At 35.9% G+C, this 16,742-nt stretch overlaps 1 protein-coding gene across 1 annotated transcript in view; it reads right to left on the bottom strand.

The window, feature by feature from the left end:
- The window catches only part of AGGF1 (angiogenic factor with G-patch and FHA domains 1), a 29,778-nt gene that overhangs the window by 11,273 nt on the left and 1,763 nt on the right, over positions 1-16,742 (bottom strand). The window contains exons 2-10 of the mRNA XM_043592490.1: positions 14,912-15,014; positions 13,627-13,826; positions 12,269-12,433; positions 9,069-9,257; positions 6,522-6,852; positions 5,403-5,514; positions 4,144-4,195; positions 1,361-1,462; positions 330-495 (exon numbers count right to left, since the gene is read on the bottom strand). Coding sequence (XP_043448425.1) covers positions 330-495; positions 1,361-1,462; positions 4,144-4,195; positions 5,403-5,514; positions 6,522-6,852; positions 9,069-9,257; positions 12,269-12,433; positions 13,627-13,826; positions 14,912-15,014 — 1,420 coding nt within the window. The remainder of the gene's footprint in view (positions 1-329; positions 496-1,360; positions 1,463-4,143; positions 4,196-5,402; positions 5,515-6,521; positions 6,853-9,068; positions 9,258-12,268; positions 12,434-13,626; positions 13,827-14,911; positions 15,015-16,742) is intronic.

Raw genomic sequence — 16,742 nt, 5'->3', positions numbered from 1 at the left:
GTGCTGCCTCCAAAGCCTACTAAACTGGATTAGCAAAAATAGCTCATCATTACCTTACATGTCAGAAAGCAACCTAATGCTGTAACAGCACAGCTAAACTGCTACACAGAAAAATCAACTAAAATCATAATCTACTAGTCTAGGTTTCAAATTTCAACTATATGTCATTCCTTAGTCTCATGTGATAATATTCACTGAAATCCAAATGTATCTCAATATAGTGTTATATCAAATAGATATGAAAGTTGGTAGTTGATACGTTTTAGAACACTCCAGTGAATTAAGTAAAAAACTTATCATGCTTTCATGTAACAATACATTTCACATACCAAAAGATTCATCTTTCTTATCAAGACGAAGGTGAGCTCGAACCTGTCCTGGTTCACAGCCGTCACAGGTATCACTGCCAGGGTGGATGTGAAAGGACAGTACAGTCTCTCCAATTTTCACTTCGTCACCATGCTCAAGTACATAAGGGTCACATTTAGTTTTAGGCTAAAAGAAAAAATTACAAAACAGAAACCCAAGTATTACATGAGATTATTTTATGTCTATGCTAAGTAATGTCTGATTAAAAAAAAATATTTAGGATGGTTCTCACTGAGAAAGACACACATATGCACATACGGCATACATTTCCACAACTTGAGGATGATAGAACTTTCAACTAAAGAAAGCTGAACTGAGCAACTTCTAACTTTTATATTATCAAATCCCCTAATCTCCCTGGCTCCATGCACAATCCTATAGAAATACCCAACCCAAACATCAAACAATCTATTACCAAAACAAATATCTATCACAGTCAAAAAGATAAAATGTTAAGGGGATAAGGGCACATTTCTCTTTTTTCCTCTTATTGTCTCTGATAATTCAGTTTTACTTCATTTTTTATTCTTACAGACTAAAAATTAAGGTATTCCCCACTCCCTTCCATATAGTTTATTATGTGCTAATAATAATAAGCACCTTAAAGAGTTCACTGGATAGACACAGCCTCTGTCTTCAAGGAGTTTCCAGTTTAGCAGTATTTCCATTAAAATAATTTTTTTAAAAACACCAAAAAAAAAAAGGAGTGCCCCTAAAGTTACTATAAGAATGTTTACTCTGAACAGCTTTAAAATGCATTTATTTCTAAAATAAGATAAGATATACAATTATGATAAAAGTCAAGAGTTAAGTATCCACTTATTATATACATTTTTCAGCTCTTTCTGGGAACCCCCTTCCATGTAATACATTTGGGCTTGAACAGTAATCTGAACCAAATGATAAGTATAATAACTATGGCCTTCAGGAATAAAAATTTCAGTTTGGTTTTTAAAACTGATGTGCAAGTAATTAATAAATATACACTCACCTGAAGAATCTGTTTTCCGTTAACAATTGTACCATTTTGACTACCTTGATCCACAAGGACATAACTTTGTAAGTCATGGTCAAAATAAATTTCTGCATGAAACTTAAAAAAACAAAAAAAACAAAAAAACCCTGAAGTAATTATAAAATTTAATACTTTTTAAACCACAGATAATTTCTCTATGATAGGATAAGATAGATTTAAGGCTCTGATAACTTTAGCTATTTAAAAACGATTGTTTTTAAATAAGCTCTAGGCCCAATGTGGGGCTCGAACTCACAACCTCGAGATCAAGAGCTGCAAACTCTACCAACTGAGCCAGCTAGGTGCCCCAACTTTTGCTATTTTTAATACTTTTTTTTTCTGAATACAGAAATATTGTAATAGCCCTGGCAGAAAAGTGACGGCTACAGAAAAAAAGTTCCTTATAATTCCATCTATCATTGCCATTAATAATTTAGTGTGTGTCTTACATTTTCTAGTTTTATAACATAGTTCAGATTATATTACAACAACAATTTGAAATTATTTTTCACCTAATGTAAGTATTGGTCTTTATCATTGAAAATTCTTAATATAAAAGTTGATTTAAAATATTCAAGGTGAACTTTTAAGATTTTATTTTTTTTTTTAACTTTATTTTTACTTATTTTGAGGGTGATACAGAGCAAGCGAGGGAGGGGCAGAGAGAGAGGAAGACAGAATCCCAAGCAGGCTCTACGTGGTATCAGTACATAGCCTGATGTGAGATCGCGACCTGAGGTGAAATCAAGAGTTGGGTGCTTAACCAACAGAGCCACCCACGCACCCCTAAAGATTTTATTTAAAAAAAAATTTTTTTAATGTTTTTATTTCTTTTTAAGACAGAGAGAGAGCATGAGTGGGGATGGGGCAGAGAGAGAGGGAGACAGAATCGGAAGCAGGCTCCTCCAAGCTGTGAGCACAGAGCCCAATGCGGGGCTCAAACTCATGAACTGTGAGATCATGACCTGAACTGAAGTAGGATGCTTAACCAACTGAGCCACCCGGGCGCCCCAAAATTTTATTTTTGTAAGTAATCTCTACACCCAAGATGGGGCTTAAACTCACAACCCTGAGAGTCACATGCTCTAACTGAGCCAGCCAGAAGCCCCTGAAGATGAACTTCTCAGGAAGTTTTTCCAGATTTTCAATACTCAGGACCAAGCATTCCCTCCTTGCTCCATAGTACTTTGTTTACATGGGGTGCCTGGGTGGCTCGGTTGGTTAAGTGTCTGACTTTGGCTTAGGTCATGATCTCACAGTTCATAGGTGTGAGCCTGCATTGGGACCTGTGCTGACAGCTCAGAGTCTGCAACCTACTTCAGTTTCTCTGTCTCCCTCTTTCTCTGCCCCTCTCCTGCTCATACTCTCTCTCAAAACAAAAAAAAATTTTTTTAAAGTAAACTCTATCATCAACATGGGACTCAAACTCATGACCTTGAGATCACGAATCACATGCTCTATGGACTGAACCAGCCAGGTGCCCCACCTAGTCTGCCTTTTGAATTTGTTTAAAAAAGAACTTCAAACTTAAATTATTCAAAATTATCTTGTCTTCTGTGATTTTTTCCTTTTTCTAAACGTAGAAGTTCTTCTCCTATCCAGTGGTTAAATACATGTTTCTATTTTTTCCCCTAATATTAAGTGTGTGGGTTTTTTTTTAATTTTTTCATCAACTTGGAAATGTGTGATATATACTGTCAAACTGATTTCAGACAGCAAGAAACTATTTACCCCATCACTGAACACCTTAGTTTAAAAGAAAGAAAGAAAAGGCAGAAACGCCACCACACAACTACCTATATTTTAGATAGAGTGGGAGAAGGACTTCTTTGCTATTTAAATCACAGTTTTCTTTGGAGGCAGAAAAATTAAGAGTCATAGTAAAGTAAAAAAGCAAGATAATTTGCTCAGGGTTAAAATTATGAAAATTTCCTCCCTTCTAAAGGAGTCAAAACAAAGTAAAAAGAAGTACACTTTTGAACAAATAATGGAAAACAAGTTTCATCCCCACAAGACAAAAATCACATAAAACATATACTTTAAATCCGTATTACATTCTACTAAATAGAAACAAAATGGGGATTATGAAAGATCAGAAAAAAAGATAACAACCATAAAAGAGAAGCAGAAAACAACAGAAAATACACAAGAAGATAATATCAAGTATACAGAGTCTCAGTAGCAAAACCTTTTGTTTTTCTTCTTGTAACTAAAATTGTAACTCTGTTCTTACTGTTTCATTTGAAAACCCAAGTGTTCTTTTTCCTGAAACCATTACAGGAGCAACTAGGAAGAGTTATAAATGGAGAGCCTTGGGTGGTGGAGGACAGATTGTTCTGGAGTTGTAAAATACTCTGGACTCAAACACAACCGTCTAGTAACAGCCTGAATCGCAACCGTCTAATAACGTAGCTTGAATCCAGGTCTGATTCATTTTTAAACTACAATCATATCTAGCACATTTATTTCATTTAATAAATGTTTGTTAAATGGGTGTTACTTTAATACTTAAATTAATCCACATTTCTACTCCTGCTCCAAACTGTTAAAAATTAAATATAATTTTGTTTACTCAAATTTTGATAAAACATTATTTTCTCAAGCAGTGGAATAAACAAATCTAAATTGTTTTCATTACCATCACTACCTAAACTATTAAATTTCTATTAAATGAAAAAGCCCCTAAGTTTTCTGCCATAATGAAGATTCATAAAATCAATATCTATGAAGCTACACATTTGAAAAGCCAAAGAGCTTACCTTACTAACACCAACTTCAGGGATTCGGAGAGTATGCTCCATATCTTTTTCTCTGCAAAGTAAGATGTCTTTAACAATTTTTGAACCATATATAGATTAAGCACTTATAGTTAACAAAGAAACAATTTAATATTTAGAGAGAGAGAGAGAGAGAGAGAGAGAGAGAGAGAGAAAGAGAGAGAGTGAGCAGGTGCATGCACGTGAGAAGGGGAGAGGCAGAGAGAGAAGAAGACACAGAAGCCGAATCAGGCTCCAGGCTCTGAGCTGTCAGCACAGAGCCCGACACAGGGCTCAAACTCACCAACTGTGAGATCATGACCTAGGCCAAAGTCACATGCTTAACCAAGTCACCCAGGAACCCCAACAATTTTTTTTTTTAAGATTTTGTCATTGTTGTTTTAAAATATAATGTTAAAATACAAGCCTTTCTATTATACTAAGTCCAGTTTCCTTAATCCTACTCTAAATTTCCTATTTGAAAGGAAGTTCCAGGATCACTTTTACTTTTTGAAACATCTACCCCAAGTTAATATTAACATCCAGTAGGACACCTGGGTGGCTCAGTCCATTAAGCATCTGACTCTTCTTATCGGGTCAGTTTACCATCTGATGATTCTGAGATGGAGTCCCACGTGGGGCTCTGCATTGAGTGTGGAGCCTGCTTGGGATTCTCTCTCCCCCTCTCTCCCTGCCCCTCCACCACGCTCATGCATGCACACTCTCAAAACAAAAATTTTTAAAAATAATAATAAAACATCCAGTGGGACAACATATCCTATGTACTAGTATCAATCACCTATTCCAAATCTGTTGACTATTTGCCACTTCTATTACTGCATGTAAAAGGACCATACTATTCTCAAGAATTTAAAGTTAAGATACTATATAGAATCTGAATTAAGAATAGATTTTTCTTTCCGGTTGGCAAAAAATGAAATTATCCTACTCATGATTGAAACCTACCTCTCTACCAAGCTGGTTACGAGTCACAAAGAAACAGAGGAGGAAGATTAAATACCAGACGAACACTTGTATTTAAGTAAGTAATTTAAACCTAAAAAGTTAAGAAAATGACAAAATCTCTGTGAGAAAACATAAGTATCAACAATATTTTCTGAGTGGAAGAGGGAGGAACATGGATGTCACTAAGTGTCTGCCCGGCAAAAAGTGTTTGCACATTTCAAGGTAACAGCTTGAGTAATGTACAATCCACTGGAATAAGATAAATATACAAACAGAGTAACATTAAACATTTTTACCTTCCAATTGTAGCAGGATTAACAGCTGTAATGATAAAAAGTGATCCTGTCTCCAACACTGGTGATCTAATAACAATTACTCTAATACATGGGGGCCAAATTTTTTCCTCATCTGTTAAAGAAAAAAATCAGTAAAGTATTAATCCAAATGCTATGGGAAAAAGTTAGAGATGTCTAATTTCTAGGCAGGAAATAAGAAGCATCCATAAAATAAAATGTATTGATCAAAATCTTAATTCTGTTTGAAACAACCTTCTTAAATTCTGCCATATGACATACATAATAAGTAAGGCTTTAACACTTAAGATTTAAAGGGATCAACCTAGGGGCACCTGGGTGGCTCAGTCAGTTAAGAATCGGACTCTTGATTTAGGCTCAGGTCACGATCTTATGAAGGTTTGTGGGTTCAAGTCCTGCATGAGGCTCTCTGCTGTCCTCACAGAGCCTGCTACAGATCCTCTGTCCCCCCTCTCTCTCTGCCCCTCCCCAGCTAGCACTCTCTCAAAACAAAAACAACAACAAATTTCTCCTAAACAAGAATTCTTATATTAACTTAGAAAAACTGAGTCCTCCTTTTTAAAAAAAAAAGGGGGGGGGGGAGTGGGGTGACTATTTTCAAGAAGAAAGTAAGTTCATATGGCCTAATATGAAATCTTGGGTTTTAAAAAAGTATACCTTTATGACCTCAAGTTAAAAAATGTAAGACTTACCCTAATACTTATGTAGCTTAATTTATGGACTACATGTTTTTAAAGGCAATTTATTTTTTCCCTTCAATTTCATAAGTGGCCTCCAAAGATCTAGCCCACTCAGACAGACAACACATGTATCTTTAGGGTTAGAATATATGTAACTTGGTTTTGTTCTACTGATTAGGCCATTCGATGCAATAAAACTTTAAAGGTCCAAGTATTAGTCATGTATTCAAATCCTTCCCTCTAAAAATAACCAAGTGGTAGCCCACATAATTTTCAACACTATCATTAAAATAATCAGCTTCAAACAGTTTATTTTTTGGCAGATACATTACATGCGTTTCTAACATTTTTAACGTCTTGCTCTTTTACAATGACCAAACTGGGTTCTTTATAGAAAATTAAACAATGGTTATTTATTCACCTTCATCCTCAGTATCTTCTGCAGTTACATTGTCCTCACTGGTAATGTCTTCATCATAACTGTCCTCTGTCTGAGAGTCTGTAATTTCACCTTCTTCTGGCTCACTATCAGTCTCCATGATTTTCTCATCTTTAAATGACATTGAATTATAAATGTTTTCATTAAGAGAAGATTCTACAGTCTTTCCACTAACTGGAACAGTGAATTTGGTGGGACTGTTTTTGTAATGAATGTCCATTTTGGCTTTCTTTTTCACATTTGCAAAATCTTCTCCCTCACTGCAGCCTATATGTTCAAAACTGGATGCTTTTTGATCTTCTGAATTCAAATCCTGGAAAGAGGTAGGTAGGGAGGTAGGAACAGAGAAAAATGTCTTAAACACGACCATCTTCTAATGTTTAATGCCAAATGTTTCAATGAATTAGTGAAGATATACGTACATTATATATGAAATAACAACAGCTCTTACCTATAACCCCTCTTCCTCTCATGCTCCCTTTCTTGCTTAATGACATTACCATCCATTTATCATCCACATCAAAAATCGTATAGTTATCTTTGACATCCCCTTCACTATTACATGGAATCAATTACCAAGTGCTATGGACTATGTTTATACTTTATCCCAATTCTCTCTCCTTATCATTTGTCCTAGTACAGGCTCTTACCACATATTGCTTAGACCATGCGACAGCCTAGACCACTGCTGTCCAACAAAAATATAATGTAAGCCGTGTATATACTTTAAATTTTCCTAGAAACCACAGTAAAAAGGTAAAAGCAGGTGAAATTCATTTTATTATTTTATCTACCTAGTATCTACAAAATCTTATCATTTATTATATATAAATAACATTTTATCACTATAAAATGATTGATGAACGTGAGCACACTCAAGTAGGAGAGTTGGGGAGTGGCATAAAGAGAGGGAGACACAGAATCTGAGGCAGGTTCCAGGCTCTGAGCTGTCAGCACAGAGCCCAAATTGGGGCTTGAACTCCGGAGCTGTGAGATCATGACCTGAGCCGAAGTTGGAGACTTAACTGACTGAGACACCCAAGCGCCCCTAGTATCACAAGCATTTTTAAAGTTCCCCTCTGTCTTTATATATTACCATTTTAAGACCTAAAGAATGTTTTTTAAATTAAACATACTATCATTTTCTTTTTTTTTAATTTTTTTTCAACGTTTTTTATTTATTTTTGGGACAGAGAGAGACAGAGCATGAACGGGGGAGGGGCAGAGAGAGAGGGAGACACAGAATCGGAAACAGGCTCCAGGCTCTGAGCCATCGGCCCAGAGCCCGACGCGGGGCTCGAACTCACGGACCGTGAGATCGTGACCTGAGCTGAAGTCGGACGCTTAACCGACTGCGCCACCCAGGCGCCCCATACTATCATTTTCTTAACCAGGATCTTGCAGGCCATATGAACTCTTCATTTTTTTCTGTTCTTAAAAATATTGCTATATAGGGGCACTTGGGTGGCTCAGTCAGTTAAGCATCCAACTCCTGATTTCGGCTCAGGTCACGACCTCACGGTTTTGTGAATTCGAGCGCTGTGTCTGGCTCTGCATGGACAGTATGGAGCCTGCTTGGGATTCTCTCTCTCTCTCTCTCTCTCTCTCTCTCTCTCTCTCTCTCTGCTCCTCTCCTGTTCATGCTGTCTCTGTCTCTCTCAAAATAAATAAACTTAAAATAAATATACTGCTATATAACAAAGTATTTTTCTTTCTTTGGATTTTGAAAATTACTACAAAAGAGATTTTCCAGTTAAAGAATATGAACATTTTTATGGTGATTGATACAAAAGGCCCATCTAGGGGCGCCTGGGTGGCTCAGTCGGTTAAGCGGCCGACTTCGGCTCAGGTCATGATCTCGCGGTCCGTGAGGGCTGTGAGTTCGAGCCCCGCGTCGGGCTCTGTGCTGACAGCTCAGAGCCTGGAGCCTGTTTCAGATTCTGTGTCTCCCTCTCTCTGACCCTCCCCTGTTCATGCTCTGTCTCTCTCTGTCTCAAAAATAAATAAATGTTAAAAAAAAAAAAAAAATTTAAAAAGGCCCATCTACTTTCCCCAAACACACCAATTTCCACTTCTAATAAATATGTAACTACCCCGTATTTGCTAGCAACTCATTTAATGTTTGCTAACATAATAGGTAAGAAATAGCTCAACATGATTAAGAAGTTGAACTTTTATCTACACCTACATACAATCTGGGTTTTTCTTTTATTATTGTAAACTGTGCAATTACACAATTGACTGAGGGTCTGACTGCTCTTCTTCCAAATTATGTAACACATGAATATTTTATCTGCCCTAAATCTACCTCCTTCAAACTTTAAGAAATTCCTTCTATTTGCAGTGACTGAGAATTTGTGAAAAAGTACATGTTTGCCCCCATGTGAATGCTCCTTGGTTGATAGATTCTGATATCTTGTTATCTTGATATGCTTGAAATATAGTTACTGAATTATGATTTTCAGTTTCATCAAAAACTTTGACAGAATTACATCATTATATAAATTTTTAAAATTATGAAGACATTACCTTTTCCTCATTTGTTATAGAAGAATCTGGATCCTTTCTTTTCTTCTTCAATTTTTTATCCTTACTTTGTTTTGTGCCACAAGTCTGATAAGGTTGCAAATCAACTCGAGAATGAAATTGGTATCGACCACTTTCCACATCACAGTAGTAATAAATTCCGGTGGAAGGATCATAATATAGTTGATTTTCCTTTCAAAGACAAGAAAACAGTAAGTTCTAATCAGATAAGATGAAATAAAATTTAAAAATAAACAACATAAACCAAATACATTCAAAAATAGTAAAGGTTTCTTTTTTTTAATAAATGTTTCTAGTATTTTCTGAAGATAATGAGTAAAGATGACAGAAAGGAAAACGCTTATAATTTTCCAAAATACTTTGCCATGCAATATTTGCAGTGATTTTCTTAGTATGAAAAACGAATACATTTAAATATTAAACTGAATCTCACGAAACTGGCAATATTTGACCATTTTCACATTTACAAAAACAGGAATTTCATATGGTTCAACTTAATACATTAATGAAAAATGACAGCAAAAAAACCTTTCAGAAGTCATGAAAACTAAGGCATGCATCAAAAACAGCTGACCATAAAAGCAATTCCAGACTTATTATCCTTATGATTACCCAATAATGGTTTGGTAGTATAAAACTCCCAACCATTCTCTCAATGTCATAAAACAAATACCTGCCTTTTAGTGTTCACGACTAAAAGCTCTGAAGAAAAACTGAAATTAAAATTAAGCTCTGGGGCGCCTGGGTGGCTCAGTCAGTTGAACATCCAACTCTTGATTTCAGCTCAGGTAATAATCCCAGGGTTGTGGGATCTATTCTCTCTCTCTGTCCTTCTCCCCAGCTTGTGCTTGCTTGCTCTCTCTCTCTCTCTCTCTCTCTCTCTCTCACAAAACAAAACAAACCCTCCAACTTACAAAAATTAAGCTCATAAATACAACATAATAGTTTATATAAAGAAAGTGATAAATAACTGTCTTTACTAATTCTACCGTAAGTAATTAAGTAAAACAGCTACGCAAAAATGAATTTTGGCAAATTATGGATAAAAACCACAACGATTAATTTATATAATCATCTATATTTATTAGATACTGGCCCATATTTTATAATCAAGATTTAATGGAACAATCTATGTTTTATTTACATCATAAACCTATGTAGATCAGAGTTGGAAACATCTTACAATATACTAAGGTTAACCAACTAAACCTGCCTGGAAAAGACTATTTTCTAAGAGTTGATATTAAATTTATTTTGTTTAATTCACTTTGCGGATCTCTTACAAAAATACTTAGAATTCTCACTATCTTTCCTGAAACTAAAAAACTGAATGGAAGTGATGATAATAAAACTTTTATAACTCAAACCTATTTAATCTCGTGTCTTTCAGTCCAAAACACATTTTCAACAATAGAAGAAAAATGAAAATTAAAATAAAAAAATAAAATGAAAGCTGGCACAATAAAAAGGGCAAAACAATTATGTCCCTAATTTACTAAAACACAACCTACACAATGTTACACATAACCACTTATAGAAGAGATGTAGGAGGAGAGAGACAGAAAGGAAGGTAGACGAATGATGAAGACTAACATCATATACGTACAAACTCTGTATTCTCCTCAAAACCAAATAAATATTTAATCAGCTACTCTCTTTGGTAATAAAAAACGTTAATTTTTGGGGTATTAATTAGCATTGTCAATTAGCATACCTCTGTGGAAGAAAACCCTTTCTTCATAAGGGATTTACAAAGAAAACCAAGAGCAAACTGACAAGCTAATGAAATCTTTCATCTAACTATTTAGTATTATCATTATGTTCCTTCAATTAGCTAACAATAATTCCAGTGATTGGAACGGTGAACATCTGCTCCACTTTGGGGTACCACATTCTAGAATTCCTGAGGAGATCACATGCCTAAGCCACTGAGGTTGAGGTATATACATATGTAAGTGCCATCATCATTTTCATCAAATCCTAAATGAAATCCCATTTCAAGTACCAGACGGCAACAGCCATAATACTGAATTATAAATCATGAACTTTGTTTTCTCATTCTGTCCTGGTCAGTGGTCCATTACACACATAACATGTCTGATTCCATACTAAATCCCTAGTTCTCACTGTTAACATTGATTTTTAAAACAAGTGAAATGCTGGGGCACCTGCGTGGCTCCATCAGTTAAGTGTCTGGCTACTGATTTCGGCTTAGGTCATGATCTCACGGTTCGTGGGATCAAGCCCCATGTCAGGCTCTGTGCTGACAATGTGGAGCCTGCTTAGGATTCTCTCTCTCTCCTTCTCTCTTTGCCCCTCCCCTGCTCATGCTCTCTCTCTCTCTCAGAAATAAACTTAAAAAAATAAAAATGAAAAAAATAAAAAGAGAAATGCTTAAAAGCCAAAGAAGTTTTAAACTAATAATAAACATGCTATTGAGAATTCCAGAAAAAGACTCCCTTTGGGGCTCAAATGGATTAAGTATTTGAAACAACTCTAAAGTATCTCAGGCCAAGCCTAGCATTAACAATGTCACTTCCTTATCAATTCTATGAAAAAATATTAGTTTAGGTTTTTAAACATTGTACAACAATATAGTTAACTGTTTTTATTAATACTCTAAGATCGCTTCTTGGCCTTTTGGCTACGATCAAGTGTATTGATACCCTAACATCTCTGCATGTTACTTGACATATAAAAGGTTATTAGAGGGGCGCCTGGGTGGCTCAGTCGGTTGGGTGGCCGACTTCGGCTCAGGTCATGATTTCACAGTCCATGAGTTTGAGCCCTGCGTCGGGTTCTGTGCTGACAGCTCAGAGCCTGGAGTCTGTTTCAGATTCTATGTCTCCCTCTCTCTGACCCTCCCCCGTTCATGCTCTGTATCTCTCTCTGTCTCAAAAATAAACATTAAAAAAAAAAAATTAAAAAAAAAAAAAAAGGTTATTAGACCTTTCGGAAATATTAATCTATAATAACCACAATTAACTTATTTAGTTAAGAACATAGAAATGTAGCATCATAAGCTATTCTACAACTCTTTACTCATGTCAAATAGCTGTGAATCAAATAGTTTTGAATTTAAACACAGCCTCTTGCTTTTCTTAATTCAGTTTAAGGTTGAATACTTGGTATCGAGCAGCAAGGACACAACCATACAACACTAAACAGTCGGAGATACTTACAGAATCATAATAGAAGCCGGTGCTGTGATCAAAATACAGTCCGGTGTTCTCATCATAGCTAAATCCAGTCTGAGACACTGCAGCTTCTGCTGCAGCTCTCAAACTTTCAGCTAAAGAAGAACCTTCTAAGGATGTATCTTCTGTTGCTAATACGGACGCTGGCTCCTAGGTAAGATACATTCATGTCAAGTAAGACCAATACTTCCTTGTGTCAATTTAGAAGTTGACAGAATTAGAAAAAAAGTAGACTTAAAGCAATTTTAAATAATAAGACTTCAATTTCTGCAATAGAAAGAAATGGCTATCAATTACAGTGTGGTCCAGTGTAAAAAATAGTTACTAGTGTTTTAGTTAATTCAATTTTGACCCAGTTTTGAAGATATTAGAAGTGAGTGAGTGACCATTACTCAAAAATATTGCCTGATACTATAGGGTAATAATCTACAAAATATAGACTCTGATACATTCTTTAAGAATATCTTCGGATCCTGGGATCCTGATTGAAAGTGAAGAAACACATTTCTATGACACTCAGGCAATAGTGGGAAGATATTTGACATTAAATAAGAATTAAAATGATTTTAGTATGGGGGTGCCTGGCTGGCTTAGTTGGTGGAGCATGTGACTCTTGATCTCGGGGTTGTGAGTTTAAGCCCCACATCGGGTGGCAAGATCACTTAAAAAATAAAATCTTAAGGGGCGCCTGGGTGGCGCAGTCGGTTAAGCGTCCAACTTCAGCCAGGTCACGATCTCGCGGTCCGTGAGTTCGAGCCCCGCGTCAGGCTCTGGGCTGATGGCTCAGAGCCTGGAGCCTGCTTCCAATTCTGTGTCTCCCTCTCTCTCTGCCCCTCCCCCGTTCATGCTCTGTCTCTCTCTGTCCCAAAAATAAATAAACGTTGAAAAAAAATTAAAAAAAAAAAATAAATAAAATCTTAAAAAAAAATTCTTAGTGTGAACAAGATATTGTGGCCATTGCCCAAAATTTTTTGGTTGGGTCAAAATATAGTGATAAATTTTCTTTTAGCTTATGTATATCACAAATTTTTAGAACACAATAGAGTAGAAAAACTATATATATTAACAAGTTCCAATTTTTGTTTCCCAAAAACTGTTAGTATTCACTGCATAACTATGCACAGAATGTTTATAACTCTGATATATGTCATAAGGGACCAAAGAAGTCTATTTTTCTATATAATAACAACAGAGAAAGATATGTTTAGGGCATCAACAGTTTTTTTTTTTTTCTTTTCTAAGTTTTATTTACTTAAGTAGTCTCTACACCCAACATGAGACTCAAATTCACAGCCAACTGAGACAGCCAGATGCCCCATCAACAGTTTCACGCTAAACGTTACCTGTGAATTTGAGGCAAAATGGTCTTCCGTACATTTAACATGTTCCGTTATATCAGTACCAGCGTAAGCATCATTTTCTACTTGTGACTGGTCTTCAGAATTAAAAGTAGAAGCTTCGATATCCTGATCTTGGTGAACTGAGGGTTCAGTCACTTTATTTGGAAGACTAGCATCCTTATAGTATGTCTGATAATAATAATCTGTAGCAAAAACAAATTAGGTTATATCATATTAGAAAAACATATATAAAAGAAGTTAATTCCAAACCACTGGCACTGAACACAAAACAGCACACAAGGCAAACATAATGTATTTTTATAACTGTATACAATTTAACAGATTAAAATGGATAGTGCAGATAAATCTGCAGAAGTAGGTATCTTTGATTGTAACATCACCTTCAGTACCCCTGCTGTCAAACTAAAAAGGAAAAAAAGTGGTAGATTTGGATTTTTCCATAGCAAGAGTAAAAAAAGGAAAAAGGTATATAGGTCATATTCTGTCAAAAGAAATGAGCTTCTCATCACGTACGACCTTAATATAGTTGCTTATCAAATGATCATGGGATAAAGATCAAGCTGATTTTTTTTGGTCAAGTTTCTCTCATGATGCTGACTTAAATGTGTGTGTGTATATATATATATATATATATATGTGATCATATTACAGACATTATATTAAATATCATATATATAACACGTGTGATCATATTATATATGATATATATATATCATGCATATATGTAATGTTAATTCTGCTGCTGTGTTTAACAATTTAGTCAAATCACATACTGAATTTAAAAAAGCAAAACTTAATGCAAAGATCATTTCTTGTGATCCGTATTTATTAAAACTCAGTTGCTCAGTTATTTTGCCTCACAATGTCATTGATGAGGTCATAGCTGTGAGCTCATCACTCTCACAAGAGCCTAAGAGAATGGCACTGAACACAACACTAAGTGGAATGCATCAACAAGAAAACACATGTGCCTGGTCACAAGGAAGGCCAGATATGAGTAGATGGTTCACAGCATGGCAAACATTACTCAGTTAATGTGCCACTGAAAACATATTAGCAATACTACATATTTACAGGAATGACATTTCTATTTTCCCACCAGAGCAGCATACAGATTACCTGAAAACACCAAATCATATGGAGAGAAGTCAATGTAACAGTTCTCATGTTTATTTCGATATTTGTCTATTTTAAGTTTAAAGAAAACTCTGCCTTAGCAGGATGTGAATGTAACAGCATTAAGATAACTTCATTATAAGCTGAATACCTGAGATTGACCAAGGAGGGTGGTTCTCCGTTTGTACTTCTACATCAGACTTTTTATTATCCTCGTTTCTCTCACAATGGAGTATTTTACTGAGCTCTTCTACCTAAAAGAAAACAAGACTTAAGGAAAAGAAATCGTATAACAACCTAATAATATACACACCATGCTCCTGAAATTATAAGAATTGTATTTCTTGGTAAAAGTTTTAGAGAAGCACCAAAGCTGCTAGTCCCCTTTTCATAAAAATAAAAAATGCTATAACTGACTTTCTTTCACCTTTCACATTTGCATAGGGAAATGTTTTCTTTTTTTTAGGTTTTTAAAATTTTTTTTAGTTAAGTAATCTCTATACCCAATATGGGGCTTGAACTCACAACTCCGAGACCAAGAGTCACAAGTTCTTCCGACTGAGCCAGCCAGGCAGTCCAGAGATGTTTTTATTCTTATACTCTCTTGCCAAATCTCAAAATATTTCCTCCAAAAATCAGATGAATTAAATTAACAGGACTTTTCAAAAAGGATCCCTTATTTCTAACAATACAAATGTTTTTATACTAAAATTTTAATCAGTTCTCCCTAAAGAATTAATTTTAAAAAACATTAATTCTTACTCATCAGATGAAGCTATCTAGTATCATGCAGTGTCCTCCACCTGGAAGTAACCATTCACCTAAATATATTAATACTCATATGCTTTAATGCACTTTTTTTCTTTAAACAGCAGACATGTTCTTTTTTTTTTTTTTAATTTTTTTTTTTTCTTTTTCAACGTTTATTTATTTTTGGGACAGAGAGAGACAGAGCATGAACGGGGGAGGGGCAGAGAGAGAGGGAGACACAGAATCGGAAACAGGCTCCAGGCTCTGAGCCATCAGCCCAGAGCCTGACGCGGGGCTCGAACTCCCGGACCGCGAGATCGTGACCTGGCTGAAGTCGGACGCTTAACCGACTGCGCCACCCAGGCGCCCCCAGACATGTTCTTTAAACAGTCTGTTCTTTAAACAGTCTCATGACTAAGTAACTGCAGCAAAAGGGAATGGAGGTGTGCCTCAGGGGGCTATCTATCCTCCCTGTGCCTCACTGAATGCCAAGGTCACAGCAGCAGTATGGAAACACCCATAAGCAGATGAGAAGCAATCCCATAAATACATCTCATTTGGGAAAGATCTCAGTGTGAGACAACGTCTATTATAGGCATAAAACTAAAAAACAAAAAGAAAAAATGAAAAAGTTAAATATTTAATGACACATAAAGCTTAAAAGTCGAAAGGTGGTAATCTGATTACACACAGATTATCTAGCCACCTCATTAGTTATCAGATCCTATTAGTACCACCCAGTGGAACTAGAGTGAACCAAACAAGGCACCAAGACCACAAAATTTAAGGAGGCACTCATTCTCAGCTTCACAGAAGTAGAGGGTCTGTACCAGACAATGAGTACTCCTTAAATTTTTTGCCCTGGGTTACTGATTGCCTTGCCCCAGTCCTGGCTCTGGCTACTACCACTATTACTAGATAATTTACTTAGTATTTGCTACATCCTTGGCACTGAACTTAGTACTCTGGATAACCTCTCATTAATTCTTCCAAAAACCTTACAAAATAGTGACCCTAATCACCATTTTGCATGAGAAATCTGAACAAAGTAATTTGCACAAAGTTCTTTTGACTCCCAAACCTGTATTATGTTTATCAGTTCACCCTCAATTCTCAAGCCACTCCAAATAAAATACTAGTGATTTGGGATGACCGTTAACATTGAAACCATACCCACCACCAGGGGAGGCTCACTAGGAGGAGGGTAAAGAGGAGTTACTATCAACAGTAGA

Source organism: Prionailurus bengalensis, chromosome A1 (genome assembly GCF_016509475.1).
Source record: "Prionailurus bengalensis isolate Pbe53 chromosome A1, Fcat_Pben_1.1_paternal_pri, whole genome shotgun sequence".
Taxonomy (NCBI): domain Eukaryota; kingdom Metazoa; phylum Chordata; class Mammalia; order Carnivora; family Felidae; genus Prionailurus; species Prionailurus bengalensis.
The sequence above is the reverse complement of the archived record's forward strand: the minus strand, read 5'-3'. Positions and strand labels throughout refer to the sequence as shown.